This window comes from Hyla sarda, chromosome 5 (assembly GCF_029499605.1).
Source record: "Hyla sarda isolate aHylSar1 chromosome 5, aHylSar1.hap1, whole genome shotgun sequence".
Classification (NCBI taxonomy): domain Eukaryota; kingdom Metazoa; phylum Chordata; class Amphibia; order Anura; family Hylidae; genus Hyla; species Hyla sarda.
In genome coordinates, this window is record NC_079193.1 from 120,750,684 (window position 1) to 120,766,345 (window position 15,662).

A 15,662-nucleotide genomic window follows, 5' to 3' on the forward strand; every position below is an offset into this window, starting at 1 on the left:
GCCTTCGTCATCATCCAGACCCCCCCCTCCTTTTGTTTTGTACTCCCCTCCCCTCGGTGGGAAGTCAGGGTGAGCTGGTCCGGGCCATCTATGCTGCAGGGACCGTCCAGTGGGGATGGTTAGTCGTTGCAGGCTGTCCATTTTCACTGGGGGGGGGCCTCTTCTCCGCGCTTTGGGCCCGGACTAGTGACGTTGCCTTGACGACTACGCACAGGGACGTTTCGCATGAAGTCCCTGTGCGCCGTCGTTAAGGCAACGTTATTACTCCGGGGCCGAGCCCGAAGCGCAGAGAAGAGGCCCCCCCCCCCCCGGATGAAAATGGACAGCCTACAACGACTAACCTTCCCCACCGGACGGTCCCTGCAGCATAGATGGCCCGGACCAGCTCACCCTAACTTCCCGCTGAGGGGAGGTGAGTACAAAACAAAAGGAGGGGGGGCTGGATGATGACGAAGGCCGCAGTGGTCTTCAATCTGCGGACCTCCAGAGGTTTCAAAACTAAAACACCCAGCATGCCCGGACAGCCATCGGCTTGCTGGGAGTTGTAGTTTTGCAACATCTGGAGGTCTGCAGGTTGAAGACCACTGATGAAGGGATTGACAGGCGGAGAGTTCACTTGAGTATAAGCCGAGGGGGTCGTTTTCAGCACGGAAAATCGTGCAGAAAAACTCTGCTTATACTCGTGTATATATACGGTAAGCACGTTTTGGAAATTGACTTGAAGTAGTAAGAGATTTATAAAATGCAACTGTCTCTAAAAAGTCGCTATAGGGGAAAACTTTGCTTAAGTTCCAGCACATTCCTGGCTTACAGATTTTGCTTACATGAGCAAAATCTCAAAATGGAAAAGAGAATGGAGGTAAAAAGCGGATTTGCTTATGTGAGACAAATTTAAAAAGGCTGTACATTTGTTGCACGTAAGCAAAACATTAAGCAAAATAAAACGACAAAAAAAGACATACATAAGCAAGTTTTATAAATGTCCCTCAATATGTCACGAAAAAATTATCTCCTAATCACTTGGATCACAACATAAAGTGGGACAGGTCAGATTTGAAAAAGGAGCCGTGGTCAAAATTGGCCTTGTTCTGAATGGGTTAATATTTTAACATTTATTGTAACCTCTTCTTAACTAGTTTTATTTTGATATGAAGGATTCATTGATGGGTAGCTACTTATAAATAGCATTATTTTACTCTTGTTCTTATTCAACTCTAGGAAGAAATGGATAGTAACCCAATGGTATCATCACTTTTAAACAAACTTGCAAATTACACAAACTTACCACAAGGAGTTAAAGAACATGAAGAGTACGACGATCGCAAGAGGAAAGAAATGAAGGTACAATAATTAAAAAAATATTTTATAATAATTCTTTATTTTCAAATTTGAAGCACGTAAATAAAACTGAGAATGATCCAACTGCGGACCAATATATGGAGGGTTATTTAAACCAATTCACCAAAAGATCACCGAGGTGATCCACTAATTCCCTATATTTCCCATATATTTGTTAAAAGGTATAATCTTTATTAATTCAGAACACCAACAAAAAAGGGTTAAAAATTGCAGTGTATCTCTCCTCCCGTATTGATAGTAATTGTCTGTGCCAACCAGGCATCACCTATTATCTACCTGTGTGTACACACGGTTGTTGGGGGAGTCTGCACTGTATATTAAAAACCTATCCTATGCCCCCCTCGACATGTTTCGCCGCAGGATGCGGCTTTGTCAAGAGGTTTTAGGGCACTGAATGAAAAAAACGCCAAAACAGGGGTTAAGTAACCTCCTATTGTGACATCATGGTGGGGTGATATTCACTTCTGATTGGTGGGACGCCATCCCATCCAATCATCCTCTATTTAATTTGATGGACATTTCCATGCACCTATTGCTGCTCTCATAGTTCAACCAATCCACATAGTTGTTTATTGGTTGCCTCGGTAATGCATCACATGATCACTGCGTCATGATCTCAGAGCCGATATTCACATCCGCCTTCTGCGCCGTGACCCCTGCGCGAGCTCTTATACCAGCGAGCGTACTTTGCTGCCGGAGCTGCAGCAAGGTTGAACTATGAGAGCAGCAATAGGTGCATGGAAATGTCCATCAAATTAAATAGAGGATGATTGGATGGGATGGCGTCCCACCAATCAGAAGTGAATATCACCCCACCATGATGTCACAATAGGAGGTTACTTAACCCCTGTTTTGGCGTTTTTTCATTCAGTGCCCTAAAACCTCTTGACAAAGCCGCGTCCTGCGGCGAAACATGTCGAGGGGGGCATAGGATAGGTTTTTAATATACAGTGCAGACTCCCCCAACAACCGTGTGTACACTGCAGGTACACACAGGTAGATAATAGGTGATGCCTGGTTGGCACAGACAATTACTATCAATACGGGAGGAGAGATACACTGCAATTTTTAACCCTTTTTTGTTGGTGTTCTGAATTAATAAAGATTATACCTTTTAACAAATATATGGGAAATATAGGGAATTAGTGGATCACCTCGGTGATTAAAACTGAGAATGGGAACAACCTATGGTAAGGGCTGGTAGACTACATGACGAGGGTAGTTTGGTACTTGCTATTATAAAAGAATATAACTGGAAAACAAGGACAACACAAAACAGGCACACGGACCAGAGACAACAGTCAACAGAATACTAAATGGAAAGTGTGGGGGAGGGATGGGAGGTCCATGACAGCCAGGGGATGGTGGTTCAGTCACGCAGCAGGACACGATATTCCAGGGTCTTTTGAAAGACGACCAGTAAAACCAGAGTAGTGGTCTGGGTGATGTTAAAGGTGGGCAGTGAGCTCTTCCATATGCTGTATATCCAGGATCTTCAGTATCCACAGGCTCATGGAGAGGGGTTCCGTACGCTTCCACAGAACTGGGATGCAAGCTCTTGCAGCATTGACCAGATGGAACAAAATGGAAAAATGGTAGGACAAGGACAGAATGTCAAAATTGTAAAGAAGGCAGGGGTGAAAGGTAAAACACGGTCTGTAAAGTACAAGACCAGTTTCCCAACCTCCCTCCAAAACAAGGAAAGCAACAGTTACCCCCTAAAACATATGTAGGAGGTACCCAGTTTGGCCACATCCCCTCCAACAAAGGGGATAGTAGCGAGAAACATTATATGAAGGCAAATTTGGACATGGTACCATTGTGTCAGGATTTTGAATAAGACGTACAGAATAAGCGGAATAAGACGTACGGGGGAAAGAAAGCCTGGTGGAGACCCCAACATGACATAGGCTGCAGAGAGTGTGTGGCTAATCATGCCGGATCCAGAGCAGAGCAACTTGAAGGGGGACCTCAAGGAGAAACCATCGATGATAATGGGGAAAGATGGTCCTCTATAGAGAACCACAACTTGGTGGTAGTATGACGATGTCAATCCACCACCCGTGTGAGATGTAAGGCCACGTAGTATAGATAAAGAACGAGGAGACAGAGGAGAAAAAGGCTCACAGGAGAAAAACAGGGAGAGCCTGGAAAAGCAAAAGCAAACAAGGAAGAACATTAATCTTAAAGATTGCACTTTGCCCGAACCAAGTAAAAGAGCCCAAATGCCAACAGTCCAGGTCAACTTTCTGGGTTTGGAGCAGTGGGACAAAGTTAGCTTGATAAATGTCAAAGACCCAAAGAGTAAGGAATATGCCCAGGTATTTCAAGGACAAAGTAGCCCAGTGAAAAGTAAAGGAAAGACTGAGAAGAGATGAGTGCAAGAGGACATTCAGGGCCTCAGACTTTTAAAGGGGTACTCTGGTGCTAAGACATCTTATCCCCTATCCAAAGGATGGGGGATAAGATGCCTGATCGCTGGGGTCCCGCCGCTGGGGACCCCCGTGATCTTCCACGCTGCACCCCGTTAGAATCAGAATACTGGCGATCACGGGCATGGAGCATAGTGACGTCACGGCTCCGCCCCTGTGTGACTTCACGCTTTGCCCCCTTAATGCAAGCCTATGGGAGGGGGCGTGACGGCTGTCACGCCCCTCCAATAGACTTGCATTGAGGGGGCGGGGCATGACATCACATGGGGGCGGAGCCGTGTGACGTCACTATGCTCCGTCCTCGTAGTTGAGATGGACTCAGCCTGAGGACCTCCAGCGGTTCCGGAAGCCGCTAAAGGTGGGTGCTGCATGGTAGATCCCCGGGATCCCCAGCAGCGGGACCCTGGCAATCTGACATCTTATCCCCTATCCTTTGGATAGGGGATAAGATGTCTAGGGGCAGAGTACCCCTTTAAAGATGAATCTTGTTATTGGAGAGAGCTGTGTACGTAGGGATCCTAGCCAGAAGGGTCGGGACGGTGACAAGTGGGTTCGTAATGAGAAACAATAGGTCATTATCATAAGCTGCGGCCTTATGCTCAAAATGGCCAAGGTGAACCCCAGCGATGTCCATATTCTTTTGGACCCACTGCAGAAAGGGTGAGTGAGTATAAATATAAGGGACAGCCTTGGCAGATACCATTGGAAATACAGAATGAGGTGGAAGAGTACAATGCCCCTATCCACAGAGACATACTAGGACCTACCAACACTTCAGCAGAGGGGAAAGAGTACAATGCCCCTATCCACTCAAATAAAATAAAAATATTATGCTTGAAAAATCATAGATTGCTCTATAAAAATGACTGTACAGTACCAATATTTATAGGCAGCTCATCATTTTCTTATTCTTTTTTATTATTTGGCATATTATGATGGTACAAGACGTCATGCTTCATCTGTTCGTCATAATGTAGACTGCCTGCTGACTACCTGACCTTTTTGTAGTAAAGCTTGTGTTTGTGTAGGGGAAAGGGGAGGGGATAGGGTAGGTTGGATATCTTAGGCTATGAAAGAGAAGTCTGCGTCAGCGTATATGTTGAAGGTATCCCTGGAAGCCCATTACCTGACAGAGGCCAAAAGTGTGCAATTTCAGCCTCCATATGTGCAATTCACCTGTCTTTCTGAGATACAGGAATTTTACTCTTTACTTGATGAAGTGTGTATGTTGAGGGGTGTAGCAATAAGTTAGAATCAGGGACCTAGTGCTTCAAACTGTTGAAAGCTTGAATTTTTTTTATACTGACCACAGCCTCAGATAATACTTTCACACTGTCCCTTTGGAGCCTGTGAAAATTTATTGGGAAAAATAGCCGAACTTGTAGCTCCGTTCTTTAAATCATAATGAACACCACTGCAGAACCCAAATGACCTTATTATGAGTGAATAGTGTCAGCCAGTACTGTTGGTCGACATTAGAGGGATTTTCTGGGACATAAACATTAATAGTTCATCCTTAGGATAATATATCAATGTGTCCCTTGACTTACTGCACTGGCAGCTCAGCCCAGCTCCTGTGCACGTCCCAGCTGAATGTCGGCTGAGTGTGCATCCGACTGTTGCTCCCGTCCAGCGGTGCCTAGCACTGGGAGGAAGTGACTTGATGACGTCACTTCCTCCCAACGTCCTATGGTGCAGCACAGCCACGTGGAGTGAGTAACACATTAACAATGTGTGCAGACTCGCTATACCAGGCAAGGTAAGTGTATGAAATGCTTAGGATAAATTAAGTTATTTTCTCCCATTTCATATCCAATCTCCTCAATTTCATGTTTATTCAATGGACATGAAATGGAGGGGATTAAAAAAGAAATGAGGGAATAGAAATAGGCGGAATAGCTATGAGGGGAATTGGCTATATGAAATGATGGGAATGGCTATGAGGGGAATTGGCTGTATAAGAAGAGGGAAATGGCTATGAGGAAAATAGGGGAAAGGAAATAATCATGAAATGAAGAGTAATGGTCATGAAATATGAAGTTTGGATGCAAAAGGGGATTGGATGTAAAATGGGGGGAATGGCCATGAAATGGGGGGGATTGGACATGAAATTGGGAGATTTCACAATTTATTATATAGCAGTTGCATATTGAAACTAGAGCTGCACAATTTGAGGAAAATTCCATATTGCAATTATGGAGGTAAATATTGCAATTTCAACAATAGCAGTTTGGAAAACACACAATAAAATAAAAATTTTTTTTTTTTACAACCGAGTCTTCAGTCTTCTTGTGAAGAGTTAGGGCTAGGTAAGCAGAAGGCTGGAAGCTTAACCCCTTAACCCCTTAAGGACACATGACGTTCTCATACGTCTCCATTTCCGAGTCCTTAAGGACACATGACGTATGAGAACGTCATGTGTTTTACCGGCCCCCCGCAACCATCTGGAGCGGAGCCGGTGCCCGATGCCTGCTGAAATCGTTCAGCAGGCATCGGGGCATATCGCCCAGGGGGGTCATGATGACCCCCCATGTCGGCGATGGCCGTAGATCGCTGGACAATTCAGTCCAGCGATCTGCGGCGGTTTACGGGTCAATCGGGTCTCTCCGTATGGGGTATCGCCGTACTCGGGAGAAATTGCCTAACAAATTTTGGGGGGTATTTTCTGCTATTACCCTTTTTAAAAATGTAAACATTTTGGGAAAACAAGCATTTTAGGTAAAAAAAATTTTTTTTTTTTACATATGCAAAAGTCGTGAATCACCTGTAGGGTATTAAGGTTCACTTTACCCCTTGTTACGTTCCCTGAGGGGTCTAGTTTCCAAAATGGTATGCCATGTGTTTTGTTTTTTTTTGCTGTCCTGGCACCATAGGGGCTTCCTAAATGCGGCATGCCCCCCAAAAACCATTTGTCGCTCCTTCCCTTCTGAGCCCTCTACTGCGCACGCTGAACAATTAACATAGACCTATGAGGTATGTGCTTACTCGAGAGAAATTGGGTTTCAAATACAAGTAAAAATTTTCTCCTTTTTACCCCTTGCAAAAATTCAAAAATTGGGTCTACAAGAACATGCGAGTGTAAAAAATGAAGATTTTGAATTTTCTCCTTCATTTTGCTGCTATTGCTGTGAAACACCTAAAGGGTTAATACTTACTGAATGTCATTTTGAATACTTTGGGGGGTGTAGTTTTTATAATGGGGTCTTTTATGGGGTATTTCTAATATGAAGACCCTTCAAATCCACTTCAAAACTGAACTGGTCCCTGAAAAATAGTGAGTTTGAAAATTTTGTGAAAAATTTCAAAATTGCTGCTGAACTTTGAAGCCCTCTGGTGTCTTCCAAAAGTAAAAACTCATAAATTTTATGATGCAAACATAAAGTAGACATATTGTATATGTGAACCCAAAAAAAATATATTTTGAATATCCATTTTCCTTACAAGCAGAGAGCTTCAAAGTTAGAAAAATGCAAAATTTTAATTTTTTTCATCAAATTTTGGGATTTTTCACCAAGAAAGGATGCAAGTTACCATAAAATTTTACCACTAAGTTAAAGTAGAATATGTCCCGAAAAAACAATCTCGGAATCAGAATGATCACTAAAAGCATTCCAGAGTTATTAATGTTTAAAGTGACAGTGGTCAGAATTACAAAAAACGCTCCGGTCCTTAAGGTGTAAAATGGCCTGGTCCTTAAGGGGTTAAGGACCCAGCCAATTTTCAGTGAAGGACCTGGCCAATTTTTGCACATCTGACCACTGTCAATTTAAGCATTACTCTGGGATGCTTTTACCTTTCATTCTGATTCAAAGAGAGTTTTTTCGTGACATATTCTACTTTGTTAGTGGTAAAATGTTGTCGATACTTGCATCATTTCTTGGTGAAAAATGCGAAAATTTGATGAAAATTTTTTTATAGTTGCAATTTTTTATTTTTTTTTTACTTTGAAACTCTCTACTTATAAGGAAAATTAATATTCCAAATAAATGACATATTAATTCACATATACAATATGTCTACTTTGGCATCATAAAGTTGACATGTTTTTACTTTTGGAAGACATCAGAGGGCTTCAAAGTATAGCAGCAATTTTCCAAATTTTCACAAAATTTTCCTTACCACAGGACTACTGGCTGGGAAGCCAACAGTCTACTGTATTGAACAGTTTGTGTGCTGATCTGCTGCTGAAGATAGGGCAGTGGGAGGATCCAGGAAGGGGCATTTATTATGAAACATGATTTCCCTAGTAGAATCCCATAGTTATGTTTAAAGTTTAAGCTAACAATCGAGTTTACAAGTTTTTATAGCCTTAGCTGAATGACAGCAGTTTTTCCAATGGTTTATAGCTTCAGTCTTGAACTATTGACCCTCTATTCCCTTCACTTATACAAGTGTCTCTAGTCCTGCAAAAAACATACTTACTTAATCCCCCTGTGATGCAAGAACAGTGGACCCCCCCACATGTGACCCTGTTTTGGAAACTACACCCCTCAAAGAATTTAATAAGGGGTGCAGTGAGTATTTACACCCCACTGGCTTTGACAGATCTGTGGAACAGTGGGCTGTGCAAATGAAAAATTACATTTTTCATTTTCACGGACCACTGTTCCAAAAATCTGTCAGACACCTGTGGGGTGTAAATGCTCACTGCACCCCTTATTGCATTACATGAGGGGTGTAGTTTCCAAAATGGGGTCACATGGGGGGGTCCATTGTTTTGGCACTATGGGGGCTTTGTTAACACACGTGGCCTTCAATTCCGGACAAATTTTCTCTCCAAAATCCCAATGGCGCTCCTTCTCTTCTGAGCATTGTAGTTCGCCTGCAGAGCACTTTACATCCACATATGGGGTATGTTCTTACTCAGAAGAAATGGAGTTACAAATTTTGGGGGTCTTTTTTTTTTTCCTATTTTCCACCATACCCCTTGTTACTTTCCATGAGGGGCGCCGATGGGTAAGTGGACCTTTGGTGCCGGTCCTTGTCGGATTCCCCATTCTGCCCGCCTATTGTGTGTGGGCAGAACATGGAAACCGAAAGTTAACCCCCCCGACGACCAATAGCAGGGATAGGAGGAGTGGCACCCCTGCCACCTCCTATCCCTTCAGGGGGATCGTGGGTGTCTTGGACAACCCTGATCCCCCCCCCCCCCCCTTATTTTCCGGGTCACCAGAGACCTGTATGACCCGGAACTGCTGCAAATCCCTGGTGTGAATTCACCGGCGATTTGCGGCAATGGCCAACATCTGATGACCCCCCCTGGGCATTTGCGCGGGGTGCCTGCCGATCGATATCAACCATCCCACGGGTGTACAGGGATGTTCTGGGTCCTTAAATACCAGGGTGTCAGGGCGTACGCCCTGGGTTCTTAACTGGTTAAAGGGGACATTTATTTTTATTTTTTTTTATCAACTTGTGCCAGAAAGTTCAACATATTTCTAAATTACTTCTATTAAAAAATCTTAATCCTTCCAGTGCTTATTAGCTGCTGAATACTACAGAGGAAATTATAATCTTTTTGGAACACAGTGCTCTCTGCTGACATTTCTGTCCATTTTAGGAACTGTCCAGAGCAGCATATGTTTGCAATGAGGATGTTCTCCTACTCTGGACAGTTCTTAAGATGGACAGAGATGTCAACAGAGAGCATTGTGCATGTTATTCAGCAGAGAGCTCTGTGTTTCAAAAAGAAAATAATTTCCTCTGTAGTATTCAGAAGCTAATAAGTACTGGAAGGATTAAGATTTTTTAATAGAAGTAATTTACAAATCTGTTTAACTTTCTGGCACCAGTTGATGATGATAAAAAAAAAAAAATAAAAAAAAATTCCACTGGAGTACCCCTTTAACCTGTTAAGGACCCAGGGCGTACCGGTACGTCCGGAGTCTGCTCCAATTCTATAACACGGGGCCGTGGCTAATAGCCGTGGCATCCCGAACAGCTTACATGATAGCCGGAGGATCTCCTACCTGCCTCCATGCTGTCCGATCGCCGAATGACTGTTCAATGCCTGAGATCCAGGCATGAGCAGTCAAGTGGCAGAATCGTCGATCAGTGGTTTCCTATGAGAAACCACTGATCAATGTAAAAGATCAGTGTGTGCAGTGTTATAGGTCCCTATGGGAGCTATAACACTGCAAAAAAAAGTGAAAAAATTAAGTGAATAAAGATCATTTAACCCCTTACCTAATAAAAGTTTGAATCACCCCCCTTTTCCCATTTAAAAAAAAAAAAACTGTGTAAATAAATAATAAACATATGTGGTATCGCCGCGTGTGGAAATGTCCGATTATCAAAATATATCGTTAATTAAATCGCCCGGTCAATGGCGTACGCGCAAAAAAATCCAAAGTCCAAAATAGTGCATTTTGGTCACTTTTTAAATCATGAAAAAATGAATAAAAAGCGATCAATAACTTCAGATCACTGCGCAAAAAATTAGCCCTCATACCGCCCCATACGCGAAAAAATAAAAAAAAAAGTTATAGGGGTCAGAAGATGACAATTTTAATTGTATACATTTTCCTGCATGTAGTTATGATTTTTTACAGAAGTACGACAAAATCAAACCTACATAAGTAGGGTATCATTTTAATCGTATGAACCTACAGAATAAAGAGAAGGTGTCATTTTTTCCGAAAAATGTACTGTGTAGAAACAGAAGCCCCCAAAATTTACAAAATGGCAGTTTTTTTTCCAATGTCTCTCAATTATTTTTTTTTCCCGTTTCGCCATAGATTTTTGGGTAAAATGATTGTCATTACAAAGTAGAATTAGTGGCGCAAAAAATAAGCCATCATATGAATTTTTTGGTGCAAAATTGAAAGAGTTATGATTTTTTAAAGGTAAGGAGGAAAAAATGAAAAGGCAAAAACAGAAAAACCCGGATCCTCAAAGGTGTATTCCAGGCAAAACCTATATATATATTATATATTATATTATATATATATATATATATATATATATATATATATATATATATATATATATATATATATATATATATATATATATATATATATATATATATATAATTATATATATATATATATATATATATATATATATATATATATTATATATAATATATATAATATATTATATATAATATATTATATATAATATATAATATATATTATATTATGTATAATATATAATATATATTATATTATATATAATATATATATATTATATTATATATAATATATTATTATATAATATATTATTATATAATATATTATATATTATATATAATATATAATATATTATATATAATATATATCAACATATATATCAACTGGCTCCGGAAAGTTAAACAGATTTGTAAATTACTTCTATTAAAAAAATCTTAATCCTTCCAATAGTTACATAGTTAGTACGGTTGAAAAAAGAAATACGTCCATCAAGTTGTGTCAACGGCACCCGGGATTCCCAGCCAGTCTCCCATGCCGGTACTTGCCAGGCCCTAAGCTGGTTAGCAGTCTGCGATCTGACGAGAGCAGGCGAGTTCAGCTTTGGATGGCTGTTGACCAATTAGCTTCTGAAGTTTCTGTCTAACTGCTCAATGATGATGTCACGTCCCGGAAGCTGTGCATGATGGGAGAATATCCCCATAGGAACTGCACAGCTCCCAGGACGTGAGTCATCAGAGAGCAGTTAGACAGAAAACAACAACTCAACTTCAGAAGCTAATAACTATTGGAAGGATTAAGATTTTTTAATAGAAGTAATTTACAAATCTGTTTAACTTTCCAGAGCCAGTTGATATATAAAAAAGTTTTGGCCTGGAATACCCCTTTAAGGGGTTAATGACAGATTACTCTTCTATTGTGTTTCTGCATGTATATGTAAATGGAAAAAGCAATTAACAGCAACAATCTACACACCGGTAATACTCCATATGCACTTCCCTGGTGTCTGAGGAAGGAGATAGATTACCGTATATACTCGAGTATAAGCCGACCCGAGTATAAGCCGAGACCCCTAATTTCAACCCAAAATCCCAGGAAAAGTTATTGACTCGAGTATAAGCCTAGGGTGGGAAATACCTCATCCCCCCCTGTCATCATCCAGACCCGTCATTAACATCCTCATCATCCCCCCCTTGTCATCATCCCACACATCCCCCCTTCATCATCCCCTTATCATCCCACACATCCCCCCTTCATCATCCCCTTGTCATCATCCCACACATCCCCCCTTCATCATCCCCTTATCATCCCCCCTTCATCATCCCCTTATCATCCCACACATCCCCCCTTCATCATCCCCTTGTAATCATCCCACACCCCCCTTCATCATCCCCACCCCCCTTCATCATCCCCACACCCCCCCCCCCCCCCCCTTCATCATCCTCTTCTCATCATTCGCCCTCAGTGGTCTTCAACCTGCGGACCTCCAGAGGTTTCAAAACTACAACTCCCAGCAAGCCCGGGCAGCCATCGGCTGTCCGGGCTTGCTGGGAGTTGTAGTTTTGAAACCTCCGGAGGTCCGCAGGTTGAAGACCACTGCGGCCTTCAACATCATCCAGCCCCCTCTCACCCCCTTTAGTTCTGAGTACTCACCTCCGCTCGGCGCTGGTCCGGTCCTGCAGGGCTGTCCTGAGAGGAGGTGGTCCGGGCTGCTATCTTCACCGGGGAGGCCTCTTCTTTGCGCTTCCGGCCCGGAATAGAGGCGTTGCCTTGACAATGACGCAGAAGTACGTTGGCAATGAACGCACCTCTGCGTCGTTGTCACGGCAACGTGACTATTCTGAGGCCGGGCCCGAAGCGCTTAGAAGAGGCCTCCCCGGTGAAGATAGCAGCCCGGAACCAGTATCCCACCGGACGACCTCCTCTCCGGACAGCCCTGCAGGACCGGACCAGCGCCGAGCGGAGGTGAGTACTCAGAACTAAAGGGGGTGAGAGGGGGCTGGATGATGTTGAAGGCCGCAGTGGTCTTCAACCTGCGGACCTCCGGAGGTTTCAAAACTACAACTCCCAGCAAGCCCGGACAGCCGATGGCTGCCCGGGCTTGCTGGGAGATGTAGTTTTGAAACCTCTGGAAGTCCGCAGGTTGAAGACCACTGCGGGTGGGGGAGTTCACTCGAGTATAAGCCGAGGGGGGTGTTTTCAGCACGAAAAATCGTGCTGAAAAACTCTGCTTATACTCGAGTATATACGGTACATCACTTACTTGAGACAATACTGTCAATTGACATTTCTCTGAATGTTTGCTTTTAAATACTGTCCACTAAAGTTGTTGTTTTTTTTTTTTTTTTCAAGGTGTCAAGTCTTGTACTAATAACTAAAATGGTACTATGATGATGTACTCAGCTTTAGATGGCAAGTTAAGCCTTTTCTGGTGCAGTCATTTTTTGCGATGTTGTTATAGTTTTAATTTTTCATCCTTACATTTGAGGAGCAATTCTTTTATTCTTACATATAACTTTTTATAGGTCGCATTAAAGGCTATGAACAAGTATAACTCCAATGTAAGAAGCATGATTAGAAGCTGGGCCCCCTTAATACCTGTTCGTCTTGGCTGTTATCATCAGCCGAGACCCATGGCTAATGCCAATATCACTGCATACAGGTGTGGGCAAGGATCACACGTTTATTAGAATACCTGGGATACCCAGATCAATATGTGCCCTCTTGGTTTCATATTTCACATTATTCCTGTCTCCCAGTGTGATCACTTGGCTCCAACATTGGCATCAAAGTGTATCCTTTCAGCCGTTTTGGCCACTATCATATGCAAAATGACCGGTACCTGAGGTTCCCATGCTCACTAAAATAACAGATTCTCCTGAAAAGTTACTTTATGCATACAGTGTGGTGGCCCTGGAAGGTTCAGAAAAATTAGTTCTTTTTTAATATTTTTTTATATTGAACGGTCTCTAACCCCTTTAGTCCTTTAATGCATATCCACCTCATCAGGTGCTTTGAGCACACTGAATGGTACTGTTTGGAGGCTCATGGGGGGGGGACCCTAGATATTCTGGAAATGCCTCATTAGCTACACTACTTTTTATTTTCCATTCAAGATAATCTGAAGGGCGTGACTGCATAAACTAATCTTTCCTCAATTTATTCTATTTCATTTTCATGGCTTACTTGGTCCTCCTGTAGAGTATTACTCTACTTGCTGCATTTTCTGTCATTCTAATGCCTATGACCCCCACTGTGCTCTTCCTATACAGCTTGGTCTAGGAATGTCCTGCTAACTTTGCATACAAAATAAATAATTGTGTTCTAGATCCTTCTTTGATTTCTATTTGTATATTGTAAAATATGGCAGCAGAAATGCTATATTGTATATTTTTGGTAGGCTCCTGTATCAACTATTGGCTCTGTCACATGCGATGTGTCTCAAAGCCTCATTGCTATATGTGTATGTGCTATTGCTTGCCATACACAAGTATTATTAAAACTTTTATTCATTTAAATTTTTTTTTAAACCAATCAGTTGATTGAACATGATTTGGACAGACACACTCCTGTCTTAAGGTCTCACAGCTGACTATGCATATCAAAGGAAGAACCACACAATGAAGTGGAAAGAATTACCACTTAAAAACAAAATCATCAGAAGATATAAGCACGGCACTGACTGATAACAGGAACACTTTTTTATTCAGCCATGGATGCTAGACAATACATGCAGCGGGGAGAGATGCAGACAGCAGATGAGCTCAGGACAGCTGGTAAATGGAGATTTGCGATACTGACTCCTTGTACTGAGCACCACCATTAAAAAGGGACATACTCAGTAACAAGCTTTTCTAATGGACTTCCAATGAATTTACACTGCTCAAAAACATAAAGGGAACACTTAAACAACACAGTGTAACTCCAAGTCAATCACACTATCCACTCAGGAAGCAACACTGATTGACAATCAATTTTACATGCTGTTGTGCAAATGGAACAGACAACAGGTGGCAATTAGCAAGATGCCCCAATTAAAGGAGTGATTCTGCAGGTGGTGACCACAGACAACTTCTCAGTTCCTATGCTTCCTGACTGATGATTTGGTCACCTTTGAATGCTGGTGGTGTTTTCACTCTAGTGGTAGCATGAGACGGAGTCTACAAACCACACAAGTGGCTCAGGTAGTGCAGCTCATCCAGGATGGCACATCAATGCGAGCTGGGGCATTAAGGTTTGCTGTGTCTGTCAGAGTAGTGTCCAGAGCATGAAGATGCTACCAGGAGACAGGCCAGTACATCAGGAGATATGGAGGAGGCCGTAGGAGGGCAACAACCCAGCAGCAGGACCGCTACCTCTGAGAACAAACAGATTGGCAAATTTGCCACTGGCGCCCTGTACTCTTTACAGATGAAAGCAGGTTCACATTGAGCACATGTGACAGACGTGACAGAGTCTGGAGACGCATTGGAGAACATTCTGCTGCCTGCAGCATCCTCCAGCATGACTGGTTTGGCGGTGGGTCAGTAATGGTGTGGGGTGGCATTTCTTTGGAGGGCCGCGCAGCCTTCCATGTGCTTGCCAGAGGTAGCCTGACTGCCATTAGGAACACAGGTGAGATCCTCAGACCCCTTGTGAGACCATATTCTGGTGCATTTGGCCCTGGGTTCCTCCTAATGCAAGACAGTGCTAGACCTTATGTGGTTGGAGTGTGTCAGCAGTTCCTGCAAGAGGAAGGCATTAATGCTATGGACTGGCCCGCCCGTTCCCCAGACCTGAATCCAATTGAGCACTTTTCGGACATCTTGTCTTGCTCCATCCACCAACACCATGTTGCACCACAGACTGTCCAGGAGTTGGCGGATGCTTTAATCTAGTTCTGGGAGGACATCCGTCACCTCATCAGGAGCATGCCCAGGTGTTGTAGGGAGGTCATACAGGCACGTGGAGGCCACACACA

At 42.7% G+C, this 15,662-nt stretch overlaps 1 protein-coding gene across 10 annotated transcripts in view; it reads left to right on the top strand.

The window, feature by feature from the left end:
* The window catches only part of SLC12A7 (solute carrier family 12 member 7), an 870,696-nt gene that overhangs the window by 373,501 nt on the left and 481,533 nt on the right, over nucleotides 1-15,662 (top strand). For all 10 annotated transcript variants that reach the window (XM_056520184.1, XM_056520194.1, XM_056520193.1 and 7 more), the window contains exon 3: nucleotides 1,219-1,341. In XM_056520184.1, coding sequence (XP_056376159.1) covers nucleotides 1,219-1,341 — 123 coding nt within the window. The remainder of the gene's footprint in view (nucleotides 1-1,218; nucleotides 1,342-15,662) is intronic.